The sequence below is a fragment of the Talpa europaea genome (assembly GCF_964194135.1).
Source record: "Talpa europaea genome assembly, chromosome: 6".
Lineage (NCBI taxonomy): Eukaryota > Metazoa > Chordata > Mammalia > Eulipotyphla > Talpidae > Talpa > Talpa europaea.
In genome coordinates, this window is record NC_140072.1 from 98,285,367 (window position 1) to 98,301,301 (window position 15,935).

Sequence of the window (15,935 nt, forward strand, 5' to 3'; positions counted from 1 at the left end):
GCAAAGCAAAAACTGCTTTTTTGTGGGGATGTGAAAGATTATCATGCTCAATATATGGAAGGTTTTAATATCTGAACAACTCTCTCCCAGGGAAAAATTGCTATAATTTAGCCATTCAGACAGTTTTAAAATATGTTCACTTTTCCCTGCCCAAGGACTCAGAGATGAATGCTGAGTCTATTGAAGCAGGATTTTGTAGCACTCAAATTCTGGGCATGAAAAGAAGGATCAAGAAGATGTTTCCAGTTGAGGAATGTGAACTGGAGGCATTTGAACAGATGGAAGACTTACTGCTCTGAAAATAAGTTTTGGGGAGATTTCCTTCCATGTTCCTTCCTGTTTTCTGGGCCTAGACAGAGGACTGCCCCTTCACTTCATTGCTCTTTTGAAGAGTGGGTTACTGGGTGGTCATATTTTGAAGGCTCTGAGAAGGTGGCTGAGGGGAGTGAGACTCGGTGCCTCAGGAAGAGGGAGTTTAGAAACATTGAAGGCAGTGAGGAAATAACTTTGAACCATTTGAGCTCAGGAGCTCTTTGAGGTAACTTACTTTCATTTCCCACATGGCTTGTCAAATGAGGTCCCTTCCTCAAGCCTCAGCTTTCCCAGCAGTGACATAGGCTCATCCTGGGAGAGTTTCCTTGAGATTGTAAGAAAAAACCAATGAAGGGACTTCTTGGCATTTTGCAAATACCAGTTACCGTGGCATGTGGAGAATTGATACTAGTGAGCACTAGAGAAGATATAAATAAGTCATGCATAACCCTGACTGCACAAGAGAAAGACCTCAGAAGTTTTACACATGGATCCAGTGCCTGGGGTTGCAGCCCCAGCATCTGTATCATTAAAATACCCCTCAGGTGACTCTGATGCCCAAAGAATTGAAAGCCACTCGTGTGTGACATGAGGGTCGATGTCTATCAGTAGTAGTCAGGAAGGGAGGAATAAAGCATAGGTTGAGATAAGGTTTAAAAATGTGAAAACAAGGAAATAAAAGTAGAGTAAAAGATAAAATTTTAGTGGAAAGGAACTGACTGACATAGGCAATAATAAAGGACTGAAGAAATAAGAAATTACTAATTTGCATATAGCATGCAAGACACAGCTGGAGAATCCCCCTCATCTACTCATGTGAGATGCATGGGAAGTACCTTTTGGTTAACTAGGGAGAAAAGGCCAATCGGATGAAAAAAAAAGTGAGGGTAGGCTGGTGCAGGAAAATGTGATAAGAACCTCTGGCTGTTTTCTCATCAGTCTGTGGTGAGGAGGGTGCCTGGACCTTTGCCAAAGTGAAAAGCTTCTGAGGCGCGAAGGCTGACCTGAGAGCACAGACCCTGGATGAGGAGGCTCTAGTCCTCCATAAAGAGGTTGCTCCAAGGGCCTGGCCCTGGGAGATGTGTTCCCACAGAGGGAACAGCATGAGCCTCTCCTGGGTGTAAGCCTCCAGCAATATCACTGCAAAGACAAGTAATACACAACAGCATCTAGTAGATCAGAAAAATGTGTTTTGGAGACATAGCCTGGAGGATTTATGAAATCATTCCGTCACAATATCATCACAGGAGAGGCAATAAGTAGCATTCAGAGAGGAGCAGGTAGATCGATGAATGAAATGTGAGCTGGCAAGGTGGCCAGCAGAGACCCCTAGAAGGTCACATTGGATGGTAAAAGCTGGAGAGGAGAAGGTTCTTTCAATAACAGAGAAGCTGCGAGAAAAGGCTGAGAGAAAGCAGGTGTCGAAAAATAATGAAAGAAATACTAGACTGGAAGAAAGTGATAAAAAAAAAATGCCTAAGGAAATGGGGAGCCGGTCCCCAGAGGCCAGGGAAGTTGTTCCAAAACTATGGCATGCATTAGACTCACTCTAGAGATTGGTTGACATGCACATTCCCCCGACCCCATTCTAGAAACTCAGATTCAGAGGGTCTGGGATGGGCTCAAAGAGATACAAGGGTGGCGGGAGTGGAAGCTGTGTGTGAAACAAGCACTGAGGGAGGAGTCCATTCTTTAGAGCCAAGTCAGTTGTTCACACACATATCACTCCACCTTAGTGCTATAGTCGCAGTGTAAATTAAAGCTCTGTAGGGGAAGTCGCCATTCCTTGCAAAGGGCAATGCCTAGAACTGAGAAGATACCTTAGGTTTGTACTGACTTTCACTTCACACGTCAGAGCGTGGATGTGGATGTGTGGCTATGTGCAGGAGATGTACAGAAACTACCAGGCCATGTGTGAGTGTGTGTAGGGGATTAGAGTTGGAAAATATCACTTGTCGAGGAGAAAGTATCTGGAAGAAAAAAGTGGCCATCTGTTAAGAGGAAAGGAAGTCTTGTAAGTTGGTAGGAAAAGAGGTGAGAGGCCTTCCACTGCAGACAGAGGAAGATGCACGAAATAATTGGTTCAGGGAAAGGGATGCTCTTAAAGCTTCCCTCCTTTGACAAGTTAGGTTGTGAAGTTGCACAGAACAAAACATTTTCTTCCCAGGTCAGGCGTGCTGTCTTTGAAGGTCGTGGCCATGACCAGGAGGGGCTATTGTTCCTGAAAACCCATGTCGTTTGTGATTTATACTAGTCTAACTGCCCTAAAGACAGAATTTTTAAAGCCTTCAGAGAAACTAGTCTTGTTCTTTGGAAATTGAAATGGGGATTGAAAATGGAAAAGAAAACTGAAATCTAATAAAAAGAAAACAGGGGTCGGGTGGGAATCAGGGAACTCCCCTCTCAATGTGCCTGTTCCCTGGTTTGGGGGCTCCTAAGGACCCAACTTCCTCCTCTCTCCCCCATAGACCTGGCCCCTTCAGCCTCAAGCACCTTCTCCAGCTGGAAACTCTGGGCCCTTTGGGAAACTGATTTCCTCTGTGCAGGTTCATCCTGGCTTCCTTTCAGCATATCAAAGTGTGAACCTGTTCTCAAGGCCAAGCTCCCCCACCAACTTCACAGAAGTGCCCTTCCTCAGCTCTCCCTTCCAAGCCAGAGTCTCCCCTCACTTCATACACCAGCACAGCACATTGTGGGGAGTGTCTTCCTGGTGCAGGTCAAAAAGGCTTCCACAGGTCCACGCCTGTGGTTCTGCTGCTGAGCAGGGAGCTTCTGTCCTTGTCCAGCAGGGCCTGGATTAGCCTACAGTTACTACCAGACTAACGTTTGCAGCAGTCACCTCATCTGTACTTCCCTGAGTACTAAAGGCATCCCTCCCTGCGTGACAGCAGGCTCCCCAACATAGCGACCCTCCCCCATATAGTGTTCCTCAGTGACATCTTAAATGGCAGCCTCATCCTACTCTTGGAAGAGGTGAGCATGCCTCTTCCTTCCCAGCTCTCCTCCGAGAACAGCAGGGCCAGGTGGGGAGGTGTCGGAGGACACCAACAAGCACACGGAGCAGCAGCTTCTGTCGTGTCTCGCTGAAGTGTGAAGCTCCTTGTTAGCTCGCTGTGGCCCCCACTGGAGCACACTCTGTCTGGGGAGGAGCTCCGCAGAGGGAGAGACAGAGGCTTTTCTTCCCTGAGTCACCTGCTGCCAGTTGTGCCTCCAGCCTCACACTTAAGCCTTTTTAATAACAGGCTCTAGGTTACCTGCTCTCCCCAAATTACCCTTATTCCAATGGTCTCACAAAGATGGAAATAGACACTGCATTGTGCTTCTGTTTAGCTCTCCCTAATAATAGCTAATGTGCAGACTATAATATACACTGCAAATATAAAATGTTATGTCAATGCTAACTTGTAATAATAATAATAATCCAGCAAAAAATGGAGCAGAAGGAATTTCTGTGAGCAATTGGCAGAAGATTGCTGCTTCAGTGGTGATACAGGTGTAACTGAAAAACAGATCGATTGTAGTCCGTTGCTGCCATCAGAGGCTGTCAGCAGGAGACTGGCTGTTTGCAGGTGCCCCACCTTGCTGGCCAGCTCTGTGCCTGGACACTGGGTGGCACTGGGTGGCACCGGCAGCAGGAAGACCCAGCGCCTTCATTGGCTTTTCTGAGGGCAGAACTGGTCCTTGCCTGAGGCCTCCCTCAGCCCATTCATGGTGGACACTGAGGACTGAGCTCTGTGGGATAGGGGTCTCCACCCCCTTGACTCTAGGTGAAGGCACAAGACACTTAGAAAAGTAAAACAGGTGAGTTCAGGTGGATAGGGGCAGACACGCCTGCTGTAGTCCCTCAGGCGTCCTGAAGTCAGCCCGAGTCAGATGCAGCTCTTTTGACAGAGCCCGTTAGCTCCCCGGGCTCAGCGGCTCAGCAGTTAGTGGCCGTCAGCGTGGCCATCTCAGAGGTCAGACACAGGAGGACGACCCCTGAGTGGATGAGTCAGGCCTCAAGACTGCCAGATGGGCAAGTTGAACTTCCATAGGAAGCATTCCCAGATTTCTCCTGCCCAAGATGTCTGCGTGTTTATTTTTAGATAGAGGCAACCTGGGTGGGAGTGGGGAAGGAAAATGATACAGGATTATTGGGGCACTGGGGGTGGGCAGGTGTTGGGAGCCTGCTGCCCTAAAGGGAGCAGGAGTTTTTGGAGAATACCTGTTTACTCTGCATACGGGCTTCCAGGACGTTAGAAGTTCTGCAAACAGAACTTCTTCCCAGAGTTGACTCCTGTTCTCTGAGGAAGTACTGGCTTCTGTGCGTGTTCCCTACAAACAGAAAAGCTTGTTTTCAGCAGTAATTTATTAATCTGTATAAGCAAAAACACAGTTGTATGTTATTTTCTTGTTCCTTTGTTCATAAATAAAAGCTTGGGCTGGGAGAGTGAAAGGCAGAGCTGCTCTCCATGGCTCTGCCCAGCCTCCCCCTGCTGCCCATTCATTTAGACTCCGAGCCTTTGTTAATGGCAGAGAGCTTCATCAGCTGTCCTGTCAGCGGCAGGCAGGGTGTGCAAACACACATTTGGAGTGGTTTGAATCTATAACCCCTGGAGCAGATTCTATGGTGTAAGCCTACTTTACCTCAGTAAACAGAATGTAAACAAATAAGTAAAATAGGGTCAACTCTGTTTTCAAAGCAGTCTCTCCCCAACAGCATACTTTCCAAGCAGAGCCCGGCGTGGGGTGCCTCACCTCTGCTAGGGACAAAGGAGCCCCACACAGTGTTCCAGTTTCTTCTCTCAAGCCACAGTGCTTGCCTGCACCTGGGCCGCCCTGGCAACATTACCTGGAGGCGTGCAGGTTCTGGAGTCATGTTCACTCAGTGTAAACCCCACTGTGCCAGCTCCATGCCTCTCAACTCAGTTCCATCACCTTCTGGAAATAGGCATAGGAGTCATATTTACTATACCATGTTTGTGTGAGAGGAAAAGGAGACTGTGTGAATAATGCAGAACATATTGCCTGGCACATGCAAATTGTCAACTATTGTTACTGCTGTTCCCAGTGCTGCTGCTGCTGCTGCTACTGTTATTGGGGGAAGCAGGGGCAGGAAAACAGCAGTGACTGTGTCTTTTACCAAAATCTCCTGCTTGTTCTTCAAGAAGGTGCTCTTGGCTAGCGGTTGCTGGGATAGAACCAGGACAGGTGCTTTTATAGCTGCAGAGCCTGGAACTGAAGTTCAAGGACTGAAACCAGGATGACGAACCAAATACATGGTTCCTCCTCAACTATTTGTCCAGGCAACCCAACCACAGCCCCAATTCAAGAACCAGGGGACAGTCTCAGCTGCAGTCCTCAGAGTGACATCTCAGCCCCACCTGGGAACTTTTGAGGAATGCTAATATCTGGGCTGCACCCCAGATATACCAAATGTGTGGTTTCCACATACAAAGGGGAAACTCTGGGGAAAGGGTCCACAAGTAAGTGTTTTACCATGCCCACCAGGGGTTCTGATGTGCCCCAGTATTTGGGAATCACTGGATTAGGGTAACACCAACAGTTTTATAAATAAATTGCAAGTATTCATTTTTTTTAAAGATTTATTTATTTATTTATACAAGCACTGGGTACAGTCAGAAGCGCGGGAGGGTGAGAGAATTCACCAGAGCCAGAGCAGGGAGCAGAACAGGGAGAAGGACCGAAGTACACTGCCGAGGGTGGCAGGAGAGGTCTGTGTGCCATGTGGGACCCTCCCCCGGAGGCCGGGGGGAGCAGCCAGGGATCGAACCGGCACTGCAGAGGCAGCTTCACAACCCAGCGCTCAACCACTGCGCCACCAGGGAGGCTCTAAATTGCAAGTATTCATTGGCTTAACAACCACAAAAAATTTTCTTGCTTGGTCACAGAAGTGTCCCGAGCAGATGTTCCTGGTAGACAGGCATCTTTCCTCCATGCAGTGATGCAGAGATCCAGGTCCGTCCCAGCAGCAGGAAGAGAATGAGGAATTGTGTGGGAGAAAACACACATCACCTCTTCCCCCTACAAACACACACGCAACAACCATCCTTGGCAACCCTGGGCTGTCACCTCTCAGGAGCAAAACTGTCTTACACAAGGAAAAGCCCAAAGGCTGGTGTACCACACTAACCTTGCCACCGAGGAACAACTGTGGACCCCAGAGGCCCTGCAAGGAAACTCAAAATGCAGGGGCCACTGGTGCCCAGAGAGTGCCCATGTCACTGGGCCAGAGAGACTGGAGGCAAACACAATGTGGGTCCAGGTCTTCGACCCATCCACATCAACCTGTGTTCTGCACCTGCCTGTCTGGGCAGCAGCTGAGGAAATCCTTAAAAAAAGACTTTCCTTGCACATGGGAATGAATCACAATGGAGCAAGCTCCCCCACGTCCCCACCCATGCCCAGGAGGATATCTGGCAAAGTGAAGAAGAATCTTAAATGCAGAGTTCCCCAAAGACACAAAGATGAACAGTTCTTGAGAAATCCAGATATTGTTAGAAACAGTATGTTAAAGTGTTTTATTATTTAGTTACATCTTGCCTGGGCATGAAAAATATATTAACATACTGTCAGCTTACTGGGACATAACCCAAAACAACTTACATTTTTCATATTGTGCTAATTATTTTTCCGAGGCTGGCTCAGGATGGTAAGAGAGAGATTTCAAGGCTTTCGCCAGATTATTTACTTAAAGAAAGTAAGCTTGCCACTATCTGTTCCCATGGAAACATAGTAAGGAATTCAGGAGACTGAGGAGGTGGTCATTTTGATCATAATTAATATAAAGAATAATAGAATTATATAGAATATTATAAAGAATAGTAGAATCAGTTAAGGGGGCACTGATCACTAGGATCTTTAAACCTCTTCTTTAGCAATGCAGTGTAATCTTGGATCAAATGTCATTGATGATTTTAGCAGTATGCTAATTTTTGAAATGTAATTGAACTTTTTAGAAAAGTTTTTCCAATGTTGTTATTTTATTTTGACCTGATCAGAAAATTCCAGTAATAGAGTTTTTCTAAGGTCCTGACCAAGTACAAGCGGGTGCCGCCCTGGCCTTGTCCTGTGTCAGCCTCAGCTCCTTGCTTTGAGAGTCTCCATGAGCAGCTGGTTGATGAATGAATCTGTGATGATCCAGAGCACCACTGGTTCAGCAGTACCTTTAAAATCACCCAAAGAGGATTTAATTATGTTCATGATATAGTTCACATTTAAAGTGTCTTATTGTATTTTTTTAATTGATAATTGGTAATCCACATGAGGTGCCCCTCTGCTACATATTCCATTTATTAAAACAGTGCACTCCTCAGGGATTCTTACCAGAAGACACATGCTGTAGTTTATTTTTAATCTTTATGCTTATTTGAATTGTGGATTTGTGATATGATCTCTCAGGGGTAAATTTTATCACAGAAGCCTGATTACACATTTTTCAAAACTGTTCAATTTAATCCAGTGTCTCAGAAAAAACTAAAGAGAAAAAAATAAATAAAAGAGTGGGACCTTTCAAGTTTCTGAACTGTGGACACACTGAGAGATTATATTAATTTAGAAATTATTAGGATTTTGCTTCTTTTAGACCTCTGTTTCAAGAAACATAATTTAGCCTCTTCCAGAAAGCCCCACCTGAGGGGTAGATATAGGCCATAGCATGCTGTGAATAATGTTTATAAACAGGTGGCCTGAAATTAAATGGAGTCAATACACAATTTCTCACCCTTTACAAGACAACCACTTTGCTGCCACATGAGTCACCAAATTTTTTTTTGCAAATATCAAGCTTGAAATCATTTAATCAGGAACGTAAATCAGTTATATGCCTCAGTTATAAAAACGCTCATGGGATTGGCTATGGTATTGATTCTGGTTTTTTTTTGGGGGGGGCGGGGATCGGGTGGAGTTACAACTGCTATTTTTCTATAGACAGTGATACCACTTTCCTATTGCAGAAATGCAAAGTGCACCCTATCCTACTTGGCAGGAACAATCGTCTCTTGGTTTAGCCAAGAATAAGAACTGTCAGTAGTGTCATCCCACAGGCTTCTGAGAGGCCCTAAAATAATAGATGGGTGCACTTTCCTATATGTATTTATGTTCAGATAATTTATTTAAATAATGTTGCTGGCACATGCTTTATAGCTGCTTGCATTTTGCTACACAGATTTCTGCATATCTTGCAGACTATGCAATTCATTTGGAAAATGTAATTTCCATCCCTGCATACTAATCGATTTCTTCACAAACACCTGCTATCAGTTATGATAATAAAAATGCCACTCTGAATTGAAAAAGGGCCAAATAGAGCTTCCTAAGGAAATGACTTAAGTGTCTTTGAATGCTACTAAATGTAGTAATGTGCTTATGTAGTGCCAACACTTTTTTCATCGTTTGCATTTTCTGTAATTTTGCCCTATTACAACATCCCTCTCTCAAATGATGCCTCATAACCATTTTCCTATAAACTGGTAAAACTGAGTTGTCAGGGTTGCCATCTCGGGATATGGACATGATCTGAGGTGGAACTGCACGGTGTTAAAATTTACTCTCTCTTGCCTCCTAGGTAGGCCCTAGGTCATTTTTGATTTTATGAATAAGACCCTGAAAACTGTAAAATTGGCTGCTCCTGGATGTTGCACACACATAGACATGAACTAAAATTTCCTTTTATTATTTCTCTTCTGCCTCCAGTTTCATTCCACGCACCATTGCCAAACTCATCTTCCTAAATCTCCAACTTCATCATGTCCTTCGCTGCCCAAGCGCCCATGCTGCTTCTCCATCGGCCGCCCCATTGAGCCTACCTCTGCGCCTGCACCCTCTCCCCTCACCTGACATGGCTCTGCTCTCACTTACTTTTCTCACTTTTCCAAATAGACATTTGCCTTCTTGGCCAAGTTCTCGCCTTCCTGTCCCCCAAATAGTCTACCTTCAGTTCTCGTCTCTGGACTCTTGTTTGTGCTTAGTCTGAATTGAGATGGGCTTCCTCAGTTCTTTCAGTATTCCCATCTACATTTGTCTTTCTCTTCTCTGAACTGTTGAACTTAGTCCAACACTTTGACACCTTGTCTAACACTTTGACACAAAGTTGCTTATTTATTCATTCAACAGACATTTCTGCAGCACCTACTATAGTCCAGGCACAGGCTATTCTTTCACATCTGACAGTTTCTATTGCATTTAAAGCTACTGGAAAGATGAAATATATTCTGTCTCCACTTTTGTGATCCAAGATGCCCATACAGTCCTGAACACAGAAAACATATGCAATCAATGTTTGCTAACTGAGCCCTTCAGGCTAATGGCACATTTTATTTCATAGGTATTACAGCATGTACTATACACAGATTATCATTTTGCAAAATAGAATACCATAAAACACTCAACTGTATAGCTATTAGTAACTTCATTTGAGGTTCGATATTTGAGGAGAGAATTCACCAGTGTCTCAGAACACCTCTCAGTAAAGATCCATCATCACTGCCCTGTAATACAGGTAGAACATCTGGGCTGCTGACCTCGCTCTGGCTCTATGAATTGATGGGGGAAGGGGGAGGGGATTGGGAAATTAGTGTAGATCAAGAAGTGTTTCATTTTGTGCTCTTATGGACCTGAAGTTGCATCTCTCATGCAGTTTCTGATGGTCAGTGCAGGGTAAATGAATAATTATCAGGCTTTTCCACCCTCCTGCCATTAGTGTTAATAATGGATCCCTGCAGTCTTAAGTGCATGCCTGATGGCGGACACCTGGAGTAGGGTGTGGGCCTGCATAGTGGGGCACACCTGGGCTGAGACCAGGCTTATAAGGGCGGTGTCACGGAGACACCAGCAGAAGAGAAAAAGTAGCAGTGGTAGAAGCAGCAGAGATAGCAAGAGGCACCACGGGAGAACACCAGAGAACCCAGAAAGAGTGAAGACTCACCAGGGGCTGGGAGGTCTGCCAACCTACTGGCCCCCTGGCATCCCTGCCTGCTGCGTACCTGGTAAAAGCGCAAGAAAAGCCTGAAATGCCTCCAAGGGCTCCAGGACTTTCCTTTACCCATCTGCCCAGATCATAGAGATCCTACTCTGTGCCTTCCTGGCACTATAGTCAGCTTTAATTTTTCTTTCATTTTGAATTTGAGATTAGTTTTGAACAATCTGGTAAAAAGAAGAATTAGCCCGGAGACTAAGAGCAAAAAAAGACTCTGGAAACAGAGGCGTGGTGTGGAGGACTGTGTTATTTATTTGTGAGGTAAAACATGTTCTCTAACTTCTCTATGTCTCATTTTACTCATCTGGAAAAAGGGAGCGAAGAGCAGCTCCACAGCATAAGTTTGATGGGGGTCAGGGGTGCAGGGGAAGCAGTGAAGTGGGTTAGTTCCCATGAAGCTCTTGGTCCTATTAATGACTATTACGTGGTGAGTGCACAGAAAGCTATTGTTATTGTATTATTATTGGAGAGACCACTGAGCAATAAGCTGGAAACTAGAGAAAGGGATTCCTGATCCTCAGTTTTGGTGGGTACCACTCACTCTTCCCTTTGTTTCGTTTCAGCTGTTGCTGAAGCCTTGCGGTGTGTGAGGTCCAGGGTTAGCTGTTTGGGTTTCTCAGAGAGTAGAAGGTGTGCGTGAGGTCTGCATCTCCACACACAGATTTTTAGGTTTTAGGAAGGAGAAGCAGAGTAACCACTAAGCCTTGGAAGGAAAAAGAGTTTTAATCTGTTGGTGAAACAGATGGAACTAGGTTACCATTCTGATAGGAGTTAGAGAAAACAATTTGTGCAATTTGTCCCAGCAATAGAGCAGGGAGGAATGGTGTGCATATCAATTCCCCTCTCCTCTGGGATGCTGCCACATGCCTCAACCTGTGGAGCCGCTGATTATCTGAACGAAAGCAGCACTCCAAGGAGCTGAGCTCTTCTGCAGGCAGGGACAGGACAGTAATGGGGTAGAGATGATTGCTGCCTGGAATTCCAAATACCATCCTCATCTAGCAACACATATCAATTTCTGAGAAGGTGACTAGGACTGGGGGGGAGAGGTCAAGAGATGAGAATTGGAAGGAATTAATCCTATGCCTACAAGAAACATTCATACCTAAGACAGGACAAATAGAAAAGAGAACAATCCCTAAAGAAGCGATAGTCACCAAGTGCAAAATAAAGAGCCCCAGGATGAGGCATTTGGTTTTATTTCCAAGCTGGCATGAGAATTTGGGTGAGAGAGCCCCGTGTCCACAGAAGGCCCCCTCAGTCTGAGCCAGCAGTTAACTCACTTGCACTCATTGTGTCTGTTCTCCAGCCCTGGCGGCTCAGGCCTACGCTCTCAAGGAGGAGAACGACAGTCTCCGCTGGCAGCTGGATGCCTACAGGAATGAGGTGGAGCTGCTGAAACAAGAGAAAGAACAGCTTTTCCGAACAGAAGAAAACCTCACCAAGGACCAGCAGCTCCAGTTCCTGCAGCAAACCATGCAAGGCATGCAGCAGGTACCCGGGCCCAGGTTTTTGTTTTTTTCCTCAAAAGAAGGGATGTGCATTCTCAATGGAAGTGAAATGGCAGCCACTTGTCAGGAAGCAGGAAAGGGAAGAAATGACAACCCAAAGTTAAGTTGCTAGGAAAAGAATGTGCTAAGTAACGATAGTGTGTAGAAGGGCATAATCTGGAGAAAAGCCACTCTAAATAAATACAGCCTCGCAGTAGAAAATAAAGGAAGAGAGTCCAGGTGATGGAAAGGTTTGTCTATGAAATTAAGCCTCCTGGAAAAATGGTCAGAAAATCCTTGCTGATTATGATGCAGTCTTGGAACTTTTAAATGAACAACATGCCAGCTGTTGTTATAAGAGGACACTGTTGGTAAGTCAGTGTAAAGGTAAACTCAATTGCTGCCACTTCTTTGCCATTACACATAGGATCTAGCCAGGTTCAAGGAAAAATTAGACATTTAAAAAACATTTCTTGATGGATTGATGAAGCACCGGCATTTGGGGGGATGAGCAACTTTACAAACAGGCCAGTTTCTGTGCCTTTGTGGAAGAATGCCACACTTCAGCCTGGCACACTGTAGCTAGAGATGCCTATTCCAGGAAATGGTTAGAAAGAGACAACTCTGAAGGAAGGCGAAGGGGCACAGACCCTGAGGGGAGGGTGAGACCCAAGCTCTAGGAGCAGAGGAACAGAAACAGATTCCTGTCTGACAACAGCAATTGATACATGATGTGTTTACAGTACTTGGGTGTCTGAGTTATTTTAGAATGATAGAGCATACATTATCATCACACATGGGTATTTTCTTATTATTCCTCTGATTATACAAATCTAATATACAAATGTTATTTAAACAAGGGAAATGCAAGTAGGATGGTGAGAATAAATTTCACTGGTTGTAAAAATGATGCAAAATTTTTGTTAAATGTAAAAAAAAAAAATGGGAAGCAATATATGGTCAGTAGGATGTGCTTTTTTAAATTCCCCATCCATACTGACTGCTCTGTGAGTCCAGGAGTATAAATCGCCTCCAAAAGTGTCTTAATGATTAGAGGTAACTGCTGCAGTAACATTAACCAAGCAGGGAGAAATAATTAGGAGGAAGGGATATAAGAAAGGTACAGGAACTGGGGTATAAACAAGCTAATGACCAATCACAGAAATTGTCTAAATATCTCCTGCCATTTTAAGACAATTTTTTGAAGCTTGGCTCTGAGTCCTGACTGGGGCAGATTCATAGTGTGTGTTAGACAAATCTGGCAGATTCAGAGGTCAGAGCCAGCCAGGAAAATGTCATTACAACCGTTGCTCAGGACCCTGTGCTTGGAAATTGGTGTAACAGCTGCTGTGAGGCTCCCGGGGTTGTCCATGTGCCCCACACTGGGCGTGAGCCAATGCCCCGTGGAGGCCAGTCTGTCGTTTCTTGCCTCCAGACCTGGGCTGCAGGCTACTATGCCACACCTCAAGCAAAGGGCCATCTTTTCTTCCAGAAAAGATTACCTAGTTATTTTAAGGGCAAAAAAGCCTTTACAGGGGTGCAGGATTCAAATCTGAAGTCTGGGGAGGCAAGGGTAAGGTCCATCAAGCAAGGAGAGCTCCATTGGGAATATGGGCCCTGGGGCCCAGCCCTGGTCCACCAGGAGCAGCGTCATCAACCACCACCTGCACCACAGCCTTCTCGAAGTAGGTATTTGTCTCTCACATTCGCAGACTCTCCTTGTTAGGAAATGTGTTTTTAGTATAGTTTTGCTGACTGTTTTGAGAGGTGGGGGAGTTGTGGTGTCTGATTTCATTTACACAACAGAAATTGATTCCTCACAATTGTGGAGGCCACAGTACAAGATCAAGGTGCCAGCAGGGTTGGTTCCTCTGTGGGCTGTGTGGGAGAATCTGTTCCACGTGTCTCTAGCTTTGGTGGTTGGCTGATGGCCTCTGCCATTCCTTGACTTGGAGAGGCATCAGCCCCTCTCTGCCTTTATCTCCATGTGCTGTGTTCAAAGTCCTATTTGCCATATGGACATAAGACCAAGAGCCCACACCACTCCAGACCTCATCTTAACAAGTCACATCTTCAATGACTCTGTTTCCAAATAAGGTCACATTCTGAGGTACTAGGGCTAAGATTTCAACATGTAAATTTGGAGGTAACACTATTCACTCAATAAGACACACAGTAGTTTGTCACAATGCACTTGGTGAATGGAGGAGTGAATGGAAAGAGATACCATGGGAAGAACTAGCCTGGGGCTGTTTGGGATTCTTGGATCCTGAGGGGTGAGGCTGGAAAGGTGGGAGCTGGCTGGGTAGCCCCTCCCAGCACAGGAAACACTCACTCAGCCAGTACTAGCTGCTCTGATTTTAATTTCTCCTTGTTGATTGGCTGCTGGCAGTCTGTGGCAACATGTCTTTAGTATGAGTTTAAAATATATGTGCTTTTTAAGAGTCAGTTTATACCTTAAAATCATATTGAATGAATTACCACCGCTTGCACATTTGAGTCCCAGGACAAAGAATTCTTCCATGTTTAAAACCTTTAAAACCAGCTCTCAATTTGCTCACTGTCCACTCTGCACATGAGAAAATGATGATCTCCCTGGAAAGGCAACAGAGAGAGGAACCGCAGGTCCTTATGTCACCGTTTCAGCAGCCATCCATGGGAAGTGATTCCTCTAACAAACAAAATAATTTTTGCAGCCTTTGAACCAGCATACAAAGGTTAGAATTGCCTTCAAGTTTAAGTCGAAGAGTTTCTAACTTTCTCTTAATCCCTTAAGGATGTGTTCACTAATGCCACACTGTCTTGCCATGTGTCTGTGAAGAAAACATTTTGGACGGGGTTCCTAAAAATGAAAAACCCTTGGGTGACTTTGTGTGGTGGCTTCTGAGTTACCCCTATATCACATGTGCATCACAGTTTAATATTAGAGGTTTCACACAAAAGGTAATAACAGCCTGTATCCATGGTAACACCATAACCTTTACCTGGTCTTAAGCTGTCAGTGAAGTTAACCTGTTTTTGCCATGGTGACTGTGAGGTGGTTGGCTTCCCCTTATATCTTTAGGTATATGGGAACAGAATCTATATACTTCAAATTCTTATTTATCTTCTCTTATTTACCACATTGAATTAGATTTTCTCAGATTTGTGGAGGTAAAATTTACATACAATAAAAATACTCATTTTAGATGTATAGTTCCATGAATTTGACACATGGTCATGTAACTACCCCTACTGCAATCCATATGTGAAATAGTTCTATCATCCTGTACCCCAAATTTCCTATGTCTCTTATTAGTCACCCCCACACCCCCAACAACCACTGATTTGTTTTCTACTCTTATAGCTTTGCCTTTTTCAAAATGTCATGTAGATGAAATCATGCAGTCTGCAACCTCTGAGTCTGACTTCTTGTACTTACCTTCATGAATTTGAGATTCAACTGTGTTGCTGCATGTATGAGCAGCTCATTCCTTTTCATGCTGAATAGTATTCCATGGTCAGGAAAGCCATGACTTGTTTATCTAGCCACCAGTTAATTGACGTCTGGGTAGTTTTCCGTTTAGGGCAACTATGAACAAATCTGCTGTGAACATTCACTTATAAGCTCTTTGTTTGGATTTCATTTTGCATTTACCTTGCATCAGTGCCTAGGGTTTAGGTTTCTGGGACATTTGGTAAATGCACTTAACTTTTTAAGAAACAGCCAAACTGTCTTCCAAAGTGTCTGTAACATTGTGTCTTTCATGGGACCCCATGAGAATTCCAGTTGTTCTGTGTCCTCTAGTTGGCACGCTGGTCAGGCTATTTTAGCCTGGCTATTTGTCTTTTGTAGCCACCATGATAAGTTCATAGAAGTGTGTCATCATGGTTTTAGCCACACATAAATGTAAACAATATTTACATTTTCTTTCATGAGGACAGGTCAAAATATGTCATATTTTTAAGTAACCAATTTAAAAATCAGAATTATTTTTGATGCCTGTGTAAATCATATTGACAGCACTGAAAAATATTCAGATAACAAGATGCCATTATAAGCTGCTGATCATAAATCTTTGTGTGACTAATGATGATTATGTCAAAAGACTCACTCATAAATACTTCAAGCTGATGCTTTTTAATAGTGTTAGCAAATGCCTTAAGTGCATCAGTCT

The 15,935-nt window shown here is 44.4% G+C and overlaps 1 protein-coding gene across 2 annotated transcripts in view; it reads left to right on the forward strand.

Moving 5' to 3' along the window:
* The window catches only part of ENOX1 (ecto-NOX disulfide-thiol exchanger 1), a gene marked incomplete at both ends in the record, with an annotated part of 223,766 nt that overhangs the window by 144,137 nt on the left and 63,694 nt on the right, over nucleotides 1-15,935 (forward strand). For both annotated transcript variants that reach the window (XM_084234631.1, XM_084234632.1), the window contains one exon: nucleotides 11,598-11,782. In XM_084234631.1, the coding sequence (XP_084090757.1) occupies nucleotides 11,598-11,782 (185 nt within the window). The remainder of the gene's footprint in view (nucleotides 1-11,597; nucleotides 11,783-15,935) is intronic.